A 12623-nucleotide genomic window follows, 5' to 3' on the forward strand; every position below is an offset into this window, starting at 1 on the left:
TTTCCCTATGGGGCTTTGGAAATTAATGGCCACTGTGAAGTGATTTCCTGGTAGTTTTGATACATTCCAAGCATATATAAAAATAAATATACCAATGGATTTCCTGGGACACTGGCTTTATTGCCAGGTATTATTAGTTTACCTGGAACTTTGTATTTGCGGAAGTTGATGTTTGCCAGAACAAAGTGGATGATGGTTGGACAGTCTTTCTCTGAAGAACTGTTCTTGGGTTTAAAAACATAGCACTCCTTCAAGCCCTCTCGATCAAACACATTTGGATCTATTTTTGGAAAAGGAAGCTTGTTCATTTTGGCCCATTTTTCAGCAAGCAAAATTTCCTAAGAAGGAAGAACAGGTTCAGATGTTTACAGACAGGTACTGTAACAGGGGACAGTCTACAGTAAATATCTATATAAAATTTTCTTGCTCAAAACTGTTCCTTGGGTGGGATGGGAGTCATATCTGTTGACTATACCACTAGAAGTACATTTTAAAATACACTGTATTCCTGTTATTCCTGCAAACCTCATACAATTTACAAAGACAGAGAACAAAATTTTACTTTCTTATGGGTATCATCAAGGCTAAGGGCAGAAGTTACACATAAACCTGTATAAGTGATTGGAAACCAGTTTGGATCTGTAACACAACAGAAGTTCAGTACCCATCAATCGTTTTCAAAATAGCAGAAACCAGTTTAAGATAAACCCGGATGAATGTAGTATTAGATTTAATTGATTTAGGTTAAATCAGTTTATTGAACTTTTGTCCCAGATCCCCTCCAGATTCCAGTTAACTCACAGTCCCCCAGCATTCCAGGATGCTTTGCACCTCCCCTTCAAGCCACACCCTCAAAGGGTGGGTGGGCTACCTTTGGCCCAAACTGTCTGCTCCAGTAAAGCAGAGACGTGTTCTCTACTGCTCCCTGCAACTTTTGGTCCAAGCCATGGCAGGAATGTGGCTGCATTTCTGGAATCAAAATGAATGTCTGTTCAGTTGGTTATCAGCTTGGACTAACCTGTGAAGACTGAATTGCTTCAGCCTCTGAATTTTTGACTGTCTGTACTTAGCCCAACAGAATAGTTTGTATAATCAGTTACACTTGAGTAAACCTGGTGAAGATCATGAGGTTCAAGAGATGATGCAAAAGGCATTACTTGAAAATGGCAAGGCTAATCAGTTGTAACTATGTGCCTAATTTTGCCTGCATTATCTTTTTTTTTTTTTTTTTTTTTTTTTTACTGGTGAAGATTCAGAGGAAGGAGTAATTTCAGCTTGAGTCTCAAATTTTAGGATGAATTTGCAGGCCTGACAGCAACAAAAATAGCAGCAGCAGCAACAAAACATCCACATTTTTTATTGCAACAGAGCAAACTACTATGGAAACCACCGAGATTTAGTAAACACTGATCCATAGGTTGTTATGTCTACAGAATCACGTCACAAAACAGAATAATATTTAAAATCCTGATTCAACAAAGGATGTAAACCTGAAAACCAATACTTTTCTCTTGTGACAACTTAATAAATTAGATTATTTTCCAAGAATGACTAAAAAGCATGTAATAAGGGTGTGTGAGGAAGATAGTCTATATTTAAGCATACTACACTCTTTGGACGCACAAGAGAATAAAAATGGCAGTGGATATAAAATAACAAAGCATGAGTACAGTCATGGTCATCAGCCAGCAGCTTTCACTATTTTTGGAGACAGAAAACCATTTCTGTTTTTTGCAGACACAGGCCAAGTACTTGCATTGACGTACACTCTATGCCTTGCCAGTAAAGTAAATGGAGTAATACAGTGTGTAAATGCCAGTGAAGATTTTGGTTTGTGTTCTGTTAGGCAGGCTAAAAAAATCAACATGAAATTACTGTCTATACATTATAGTTTCACACTGGCTAAATTTTCTAAAAATTTTTAGAAATTTTTTAATTTCTAAAAAATTAGAAATACTAATTTTTTAGTATTTCTACCATAAAAAATCCTTGCTGGATGTAATCAATTAAACGGAAGTATGGTATTGAGATAGGGGAGGCCCATGCTAAATTTAGGGATGTCCTGAATTTGTTTAACCTACTAGTGATAAAATAGCACCTAAGATTACCCTTAGATTAAACTGTAATATAGCCAGACAAGGTTCCTTGGGTGAATTTGATGGTTCCTTGGGTGAATTTGATATCTTTTATTAGACCAACTCTTTTTCATGTTGTACAGTTTCCATTTCAGATGGCTGAATTCAATATCTTCCATATCTGTAATATAGCCACATTCATGTGGTGCCACTCACATGGCAATAATCTTACCACTTGGTAGAGTTCTCTAGAATGTGTACATCGGTGCAAAAAGGCAGCTACATTGCATGCAGTTCAGGAGCTAATGTGCATGGAGGCATGTCTCATCAAAGCACTGGCATGCACCATACAGACACATCCAGTATGTAGGCTGTGTACAGACATTCAGGGAGGTTATGGGGAGGTTAGATTGAGTTAAAACTGGCCACCCAATCTAAGGCAAATTGGAATGTGGGAGCTAGTGGGGGAGGGTTTATGAGGATTGGGGGGACAGGTGGGGTCATGGGAGGGGTTGAGGGGATCAGGGGGCCGGCTGAGTCTGAGGTCTGGGAGGCAAGCAGGGTCCACTGGGGGGGGTCAGGGGATTTGGGAGCAGGTGGGGCAAGTCAGGAATTGCGGTGAGGGAGGGGGCGGGGAGTGGAGCCTGTGGATAGGATCATGAGGACAGGAAATGTCTGCAGGGAATTGAGATTGTAAGTGGGGTCTGTGGGGTGAATCGGGGAGAGGTGGGCAAACAGCATTTGTGAGGGAGATCAGGGAATCTGGGGCAGCCAGGGTCCACAAAGAGATTGGGAGGCCAATGGGGTCTGTGTGTGGGGGGGTGGGGAGGACTGATGAGACAAGAGGGCTCCACAAGGGGGTGGACTGGGGGACCAGGAGCTATTTTTAGCCCCCTGACTTCCCCACCCCTAGAGGAATAAAGCTAGACCAGAACCAGAGGAACTTCTGGTTCATATCCCAAGTATGACCTTCCTTCTAGCTAGTAATGTGAACGTGCATTAATCTTCAACATTCTTAAAGTCAACTAAACATCAACCACCTTTTACGCAATTACAACACGCAACTATAATAAACTTGGAACTTTCTCACACTGTATCTGGCATGATTGGGAAACTGCTGTGTATAAGATTAATGGTCATTTCTATTTTCATTTCCCCAAACAAAGCTGTGAATTACAGCTAGTCCACTAAGTGCCTGTTTATGTAAGTGTACATACAGGGCCTCATTTTTATTTATATTGGGGCCAAATTACTTCATTATAGTAATAGGAAAAGGAATCTGAATATGTATGCAAAGCTATAGTAGTACTGAAAAGTAAAAAGGGGCTTAAAGTAAATGGGAATTATACCCACTGGTTCACAAACCTCCATAACTCTTACCCTAAACCTCACCTTAATTGGGCTGGGTCACTTTTTTGATATTCCATTGTAACACAATATATGATCCACTTTTGAAAGGTTCCACTTAATCCATTTTGTGGACTTCCTGTTACCTAATCATGATCATCATTATCATCACCATTGCTGCTGCTGTCTGTTTTTGCAAGATATCCCATTAATCCTACAGGCATGTAGCCTTTATTTTTAAACCCACCTAAATCCATGCAAGTCTATCATGCTAAATTTTATATTATAAAATGTCAAGCATGAACTAGGTGTTTGTTACATCATAAATATCAACATTATTACTTATTAATGGAAAAAAAAACTTCCTCTGAGAGCTGGAAGATAAAATAAAAACATATTTTTGAGGACTGTTCTAAAAAAGTCTTGTTTAATTCTCAGCCTTTGCACTGACTTCAACAAAAGTTAGATCAAGTCCTCAATATCTGTTCTCATACCATAGAAATGTATTTGTTTCTGAAATCTCATTGTCTTAAAGTAGTAAGTATGGCAAAGGGAAAAGAAAATCTAACTGGAACTGGATATTAAAAAACAAAGATGGAATCGCTCTAAAGAAAACCTTCTAAGTCAAGACAATTATACTCCTTAAATTTCCAAACATTTAACCCCTGAAATGTTTATCAGGCATTGTTGATCAGTAATCACTTTTTTGTAGTCAGGGAGACAGTTGCTGCTGCTGCAGCTGGCAGAGCTCTCCCAGTCACCTGCACGTCGGGGGTACATAGCTGCCAGTAAGCCTGGTGCCCAGTGGGGTTTCCCTGCCCAGCAGGGGGCTGTCTGGGAGCTGTCCCACTTGTGCGGCAGTTGCCAGCCAGCGAGGCCCCAGCTGCACAGGGAATCATCTGGGGCTTGCTAGGAGCTTTCTCACTTATGGAGCAGCTGCCAGTGGGCCCCCAGCTGGGTAGGGATTCCAAGGGAGAGCCAGGAGCCATGAAATGCTGGGACAGAGAGGAGTGCCCTGGCACTTATTGGTTCCTGGCTCCTGGAACCAATGCCGTGTCAGGGGTACAGAGAGTAATCCTGGTCCCAGAACTGATCAGCTCCTATCCCCTGGTGGAGCCCAGAGCTGAGCAACACCAGGACTGGGGACAGAGAACTGAACAACACTAGGGCTGGGGCCCCCTTTCCCTATGGCTCCCTGCTGGTGTGGCTGACTAGGAGCAAATTTACTCCTGGCCAGCATCCACATGAGCACTATTGCAATAGCTAATGTGCAATTAATCTACTACCTATAGGTAGTAGAAAATGGTGCATTAGCTTAATTTACTGCAAAGTGGGAGCATCTACATGAGATGCTAACTGCATGGGAGCCAAAAAATACTGTGCAGTAGTGCGTCACAGCATGGACAGTACTAATATGCTACTGCACAGTATTATTAGGTTACTGCGTGGTAGCGTCACTTAAAAGATGTTTGCCGGCAATACTGCACAATAACTTGAGTTACTGTGTATTTATTTAGTACTTGCAAAATAAACATGTATTAGCAAGTACTAAATAAATGTGCAGTAATGACTGTGCAATAGCATCTCATGTAGACCCACCCGCAAGCAAGCTGCTGCACAGTTACATGGTGACACCTTAATGTGCAGTAGATTAGCCTACTGCACAGTAAAGAGTCTTGTCTAAACATGGCCAGGGTGTACTTACAAACAGGAAAGTTTCCGAGTGAAAGTCAGAATTACAGTAGCAGTCCATATGTCTGTCTGTTTGCTTATTGACATTTTTTTTATTGTATAACATGGAACTTAGGTACAGTATTTTTTATATATTTCTGACACTTTGTTTTTGTTATTACTATATATAGTTTATAGCATAACTATAATTTGTTTGATGGATAATAAACGTTTTTTAATTTACACAATCAGAGGCAACAGAACACGGAGTTTAGGATCCAAATGTGTGGTTCAGTGTCTAGGAAAGCCTTCTATAAAAGGCAGGTTAGGGATTTCTGAAAGCAAGTTTTTTTTTTCCCTCCCAAAAGGCAAATCCCACTTGAATTCTTTATGTCAGCTGTCTAATTAGCTCCAATACAATCAGTTTTGAGAACGTGAACATGAACAGGATTGTATTAGTTCCAATACAATCAGTTTTGAGTCATGTGAACAGGATATTGGGTTAAGAGGAAACCCAGATTTGGCAAAATTGTCAAGTATTTCTGGGCTGAAAGGTTCCAAAGGCCTTGGAAGACCAAGATGTAGGTTTGCCAATATAATTAAGAAAAAAATTTAAAAATGCCTTAAATTTAGTATCACAGACTGAAAAATGGTTAGTTTACTTACCTTAAAAGGAGGACTGGAGTCACTTGGCCTTGCAGAAAAATCAAAGGAGATGATGAGATCAACTCCTCGCTGAGGTCGTAAAATAAGAGGATAAGGTAAGTTGAATGTAAGCCCACTATCTACTATGTGAATCTTTTTGCTCTTCACATCCAGTGGCTCATATATCCTTTCAAACTCATCAGGATCTAAGGAAAACAAATGCAGAAACCCAATGCCAGTTAAGAACAGAACTCAAGATAAGTCCTTTCAACTATTTCCGAAGCATGGGTAATTTACTTCAGCATATTGTGATTAAATTACCAGTTTTCAAAACATGCTTATGTCTATAAAATATAGTAAAGACAACTTTAACAAAACACTTAAGAAACAAAGCAAAGAGTTGTCTGAATCCTCTAACTACTCATTTTAAGACTGGCTCAAACATTCTTTCAAGGTTTCAGCATCTGAAATTAGAATTTAGGCTTAATTTAACACAAGCCACATGGTGTTATACTACCTTTTGTATGGTCCTGGGGCATCACTGTGTTTTACAGAACACATAGTATAGTTTGCAAGCCTCAAAGAATACAGTATTCCCTCTGTGATGCCTAAGCTCCTATGTTTGTATATGTATACATGTGTGTGTCTGCATGTCATAGATTCATAGAATCACAGAGAAATAAGGCTGGAAGGAACCTCCAGAGGTCATCTAGTCCAACCCCTTGTCTAAGGCAGGATCATCTGTATCCAAACCATCCTATACAATACATAATATGAACTGTACATAAGACTGCTGTTAACCCTGACATAACACAGTCCTAACACCTGAACCTGAGACAGGTAAAACAGGGGAACCACAGCAGTAAATGTCTTGCTTCTATAAAATGTTGTCAATATACATTCAAGGGGCCACAACCCCTAACACAGTAGAAGACAAATGACACTAAGATGTGGAGAGAAGTGGGCACGCTGGAGGAGAGGGACAGGCTACAACTAGATCTGGACAGGTTACAGGGGGGGCTGGATGCGACCCGGATGGGTTTCAACACTGACAAGTATAAGGTACTGCACCTGGGGAGGAAGAACCAGCAGCATACCTACAGGCTGGGGAACTCCCTTCTCTTCAGCACAGAGGCAGAAAAGGATCTTGGAGTTGCTACTAATTCCAAGATGAACATGGGCCACTGTAACAGGGAACCCTAACCTGGTCACCAGAAAGCAGGCCCACCCCTTTAAGGCCAGAACTTTCTGGGCACAGAGTGCTGGTAAGGAAAGGGTTAAATGCCGAACCTGGCCAGCTAGTCAGCTGACCGGAAGGGGCAGGACTATAAAAACCCTGGGCAAAGTGGCAGTAGGGGGGACAACAGTTGAAGGGGATGGAGTGCCTCTGAGAGCTCCACAGAGAAGCTGGGTAAGCGGTCCAAAGGTGGGAACTACGAAGCTGTGGAGAGATGGCAGCTGCACCACAACAAGCACTGTAGCCGATGGTCGGGAGCTGAAGCACGAAGCCTGCAAATGTAAGCTGACCTGCTGCTTTGCTTGATCGTAGTGACTGGTGGCAGTTATTATTTTTTCCTTTTTGATTATTGACTAATATCGGTGGCTTGGGTGAGTCTGTTAGGGGATGGAGGAGGCCTCATAGGGGACACATGGCAGCATGGGGACCCCGGCACCAGAGAGGGTGCAGCATTTGGGGTGCACCGACCCTGGCACCAGAGAGGGCACAGAGCGAGACAGGGCTGTGGAGAGCCTGAGCACAAGAGAGAGCGCAGAGCAAGACAGGGCTGCGGAGAGCCTAAGAGCTAGAGAGGGCACCGTGCGAGACAGGGCTGTGGAAAGCCCAAATGCCAGTATGGCACTGTGCGAGACAGGGCCGTGGAAAGCCCAAGCACCAGTGAGGCACAGTGTGAGTCAGGGCCATAGAGAGCCCAAACGACAGTGAAGGCACAATGCAAGACAGGGCTGAGGAGAGCCTGAGGACCAGGGGGCCAAATTGTAACAACGCCTGACACCGGAAAAGGCTAGAGCCTCAGAGTCAAACCCTGTTTGGTGGGTTTTGGATGGGAAGGCCTAGCTAGAGAAATACTGGAGTCAGGCCCATGTAGGTGAAAGATCCCAACATACAAAATACAATAGGCAGTCTCCCGCTTTCAAGAACATCAACAATAATTTCCATCAAGATGTGGCAGGAAAGGAGAGGGCAGGACATAAGAGCTCCAAAGCAGACTCCAAGGGCGCCCCACGTAAGGCGCAGATTAACAGGGAAGATGGTGCTGGGAAGGGTGATCTGTTATAGCTGCCAATGTGGGGACGTGGTCAGGAAGGCTAACCGCACCTTGTCGTGCATCCACAGATGCATCATGAGCAGGTCCAAGGAGGTGATCCTCCCCCTCTACGCAATACTGATCAGGCCAGAGTTGGAGTACTATGTCCAGTTCTGGGTGCTGCACTTCAGGGGGGATGTGGATAGCATCGAGAGGGTCCAGAGGAGGGCCACTGACATGATCAGGGGGCAGCAGGGCAGAGGCTATGGGACTTGAACCTGTTCAGCCTCCACAAGAGAAGGCTGAGGGGGGATCTGGTGGCCATCTCCAAACTAGCCAAGGGGGACCAGCAGGCTATGGGAGAGTCCTTGTTCCCCCAAGCCCTACTGAGAGTAACAAGGAATAATGGCCATAAATTGACTGAGAGTAGATTCAGGCTAGATATTAGGAGTCACTACTTCACAGTCAGGGCGGCTAGGATCTGGAACCAACTTCCAAGGGAAATGGTGCTTGCTCCTACCTTGGAGGTCTTCAAAAGGAGGCTGAATAAATCACCTAGTCGGGGTCGTTTGACCCCAGCATTCTTTCCTGCCCATGGCAGGGGGCCGGACTTGATGATCTACTTAGATTCCTTCTGACCCTACCAACTATGAAACTTTCCATTCTGTCAAGATCCTTCGGAATTGTGCTTGCATTCTCCAAGTGTTCACAATCCTTCCCAGTTTCATGTCACCTGCAAACTTGCTGAAGAAGTCTTCTATGCCATCATCCAAATAGTTAATAAACATGTTCAACATCACTGGGCCCAGAACAGACCCCTGTGGGACGTCACTTGAAACTCCTGCCATTCTGACATGCACCTATCAATAACTACCCTTTGCTTGCAGCTATTGCATCCAGTTCTGGGTGCCACACTTCAACAAGGATGTGGAAAAGCTTGAGAGAGTCCAGAGAAGAACCACCCATATGATCAGAGACTTTCAATGCAAGCTATACAAGGAAAGGCTGAGGGACTTGGGTCTCTTCAGCATAAAAAAGAAAAGGCTGAGAGGGAACTTGGTGGCAGCTTACTGCTGTATCAGGGGACTATATCAAGGTTTTGGCAAACAACTGTTCACCACGGCACCCTTGGGGAAAACCAGGAGTAATGGCTAGAAACTCCTGGAAGACCATTTCAGGCTTAACACTAGGAAAAACTTCTTCACAATTAGGGTATCCAGATTGTGAAATAAATTCCCTCCAGAAGTGGTGCAATCGCCTACCCTGGAAATCTTCAAGAGGAGACTGGACAGTCACCTCACTGGGTCACTTGACCCCAGTTGTCTTTCCTGCCTAGTGCAGGGGGCCTGGACCCAATGATCTTGCGAGGTCCCTTCCATCCCCTTAAAATCTATCAATGGCTCCATTTTGTAGTAGTTTTATTGAGTCCACATTTCTCCAAGTTGTTTATGAGATGGTCATAAGGGACCTTGTCAAAAGCCTTGATAAAGTCCTGATACTGATACAAAGTCATGATTCAATCTATCTTCCCGTGACACTATATCTACAGCATTCCCTTTACCTACCCAAGTAGTTACTTTGTCAAAGGAGGAGATCAGATTTGTTTGACACATTTGGTTTTCATAAATCTAACTTGGCTGCTTTTCTCTTCCATATGCTTGTAAACGGCCTTCCTTAGGATATACTCCAGTAACTTCCTAAGGTTAGTCTAACTGATTTGTTGTTCTCAGAGTCATCCCTCTTGGCTTCATTTAAGAGGGGTAGTATACTGTTCATTTTTTCCAGTCCTGCGGTACCTGGCCTGTCTCCCATGACTTCATGAACATCATTGCCAAGGGCTGTAAGATTTCCTCTGCCAGTTCCTTCAGGACCTGGGGATAAAGCTCTTCTGGCCCTGCTGACTTGAATTCATTCAGACCCAACAAAAGCTCTATAACCATCTCTTTTGTTTTCTCCTCCCTCGTTTGCCCCATTCCTTATCCAGATAATCCTTATTAGGTGTCAGGCTGCAGCTTAATTTTTTTGTGAAGACTGAGGCAAAGCATCTGTTAAGCATATTTGCTTTCTTTACATCTTCAGTTAGCAGTTTCCTGGTTTGTTAACATGTAGAACACAGTGAATTGTAAGAGGGTGTAGGAGAAATGATGGTTTGGGTTACTTCTGTGAAGACCAAGCATTGGAGAAACATGATGAATGCTTCCCACCATTTGGAAATCAGTCTCACTGGTCCTTCGATGTTATCCAGGAAAGGGAATCTGTTATTGCCTATGTTGGTAAAGCATGTGTGTGCGTGAGAACAAGATGTGATATTGTACTGATTAATGGACACTGGATTCAACCCATGGTGCCTTATATTAATCACTGTTTCTGTAATGTAACCACCATTGTTAGTTGTGATCTTAAGTTTACATGCCTATATGGACCATGCAACATTTGAATGCTTACCCTGAGCTTTACAAAGAGACTTCCCCCATTTCACTGGGAATGGGTCTCACTGCCATCAACAGACTATTAACTCATCCCTCTTTACAAGCTGAACTGCAAAGGCTCAGGACTTTGGGAGAGAATGGCAAACTTGAGATTCAACACAACAACCAGGAGATCTCTAGGCTTCCAGCTACAGTTAAAAACACAGGCCATCACGCCTGGTGGGAGTCTTCACTTGGGTGGAGCCCCAATGCAACAGGTCTTTTGAATATCCTGCTTCACTCCATTGTGGTGATCACTGGCTTCCAAATTATACTAGCAATTGGTCTGGTCAGTAGCAATGCATAGGGGATGACCAGGTGTGACCAGCTGCACTTGCTGCTTAGGAGATGGGCAGGGGGGGCAGGCAGAAGCATTGGTGCCCCCCTTGCAAGTGCTGGCCAGGGAGTGGGAGATCCCGCAGCCATAGTGATTGGCCACCTCGCGATTGGTCGTGGGAAGACCCCCCATCAGCGAGACTGGCTGCAGGGATAACCCCCAGTCGGTGGGATTGGCCATGGGGGGACTCCCCTTAGCCAGCAAGATCGGCTGTGGGGAACCCCCCCCCCAGTCACTGACTGGTTGCTGGGGGGGGGTATGTGCCCCCCCCAACTAAGGCAGCACCAGTCACCCATGGGCCTGGTTTTGTTAGTTTGCTGGATCAAGTGACTGATGCAGTGGCTGCAATGGATTGAAGATTAGACCCTGTACCATGGAGTAAGGATGTGATGGGGATACTCACTCAACCCAAGCACCCAATCAGTGGGGGGACTTGTTACCAGACAGCTCTGTGTTCTGGGGAACCCTGGTGCAGTACCCAGCCTGTCTGGCTCACAAAGAACTTCGCCCTCCCCCCACCTCTGCCTGAACCAGAAATGATCAGAAGAAGGACTTACAAAGGACAATGAAGATGCAGTGAGAGACACACCTAAACCTCTCCAGATAAGGGGGACAGGATTAAGGTAACTTCCCTAGTCCCATTTATATCAGAGATGGAAAAGGGAGGAACTTCATTAGTATTCAGAATGGAGAACAAAGATTCTAAGTCAAGGACCACACTGAACTCTGGGACCAAAGAAGCAAGGGAGCACTGCATGATGGGGGATCTCTACTCCAAATGCTAATCAACCCATATCTGCACATATCTAGCTCAGCATTTATCAAACCAGTTCTAGTAATGACTCCTTTATTGGTACCCAAAACACTGAATCTGCCTGTTTGCATTGTGAGCTCCCTCAGAGTAATGCCACCCATTGCCAGGAGTGATCAGGTCCTATTATCCAGCATATAAGTCATCGTTTACCCATAAACAAATCTAGTGTTCTCCCTTGAGCCATTGCTGGTTCCCTACAAAAAACCCTACCCAAGCTCAAGTCTCTGTTCTGGTGCTTGGATTCAAAATGCTGCAACAGTTCCACTTTCCTGTCTGGAACACCTTCACTGATCATGCTGAGGGCTCTGCCTGTCTGCAAGCTCCAAGAAACACCTCGACCGGTTCAAGCTTGGTAAGACCCCAACTCTGTCTCTCTGTTTTAAGGCCACTTTCTAAACCTCAGGCTTGGTTTAATCCCTCTCTCGCTCTCTCTCCCTTACTCCAGGCACAGCTTTCTAAACCTGACTTTTGCTGATCAAACTTGAGCTAGACTTCCCCAAATACCCTATTGAAACTGTGTAATACTGTAACTGCTTTGTATGTTTGTCTCTCCTTGTATGGCTATTACTACTAGCGCCATTATAAATTTTCATATACCTGGCAATAAAATAACTTTTATGGTCCAGCTGGTTGCCATACTGTCTCTGAACCTCATTTACTCTTCCTTGTCTTCAACCTCCCCATTTGCTCTGCAGCAACACTACTTTTACCTAAGCCAAAGATCACTGTAAAGCCCAAAAGTCCTGTGTGGTTTGCTCATCAAGGGAGTTACTACCAGGACAATTGGGACAAAAGATTGGAAAGTGCTGAGCCAGAGCATATGAGGGTGTCAGCCTGTTAATGCTGATTGACCCGGCCTGGCTCAGACATACTCTGTTCCTGTGCTGAGTTCAGGGCACATGAGGGTGTCAGCCTGGAAATGCTGAATAACCCTGTCTGCTCAGACGTGCTCTGTTAACCTGGGTGCATGTGTCTGAATGAATTTTATTGTTGCCCTGCTGA

The 12623-nt window shown here is 44.2% G+C and overlaps 1 protein-coding gene across 2 annotated transcripts in view; it reads right to left on the bottom strand.

Annotated features, from left to right (window-relative positions):
- The window catches only part of PLA2G4A (phospholipase A2 group IVA), a 128566-nt gene that overhangs the window by 10810 nt on the left and 105133 nt on the right, over positions 1-12623 (bottom strand). For both annotated transcript variants that reach the window (XM_014520083.2, XM_006023872.3), the window contains 2 exons: positions 5760-5944; positions 143-338 (listed from right to left, as the gene is read on the bottom strand). In XM_014520083.2, the coding sequence (XP_014375569.1) occupies positions 143-338; positions 5760-5944 (381 nt within the window). The remainder of the gene's footprint in view (positions 1-142; positions 339-5759; positions 5945-12623) is intronic.

This window comes from Alligator sinensis, unplaced genomic scaffold (genome assembly GCF_000455745.1).
Source record: "Alligator sinensis unplaced genomic scaffold, ASM45574v1 scaffold468_1, whole genome shotgun sequence".
Lineage (NCBI taxonomy): Eukaryota > Metazoa > Chordata > Crocodylia > Alligatoridae > Alligator > Alligator sinensis.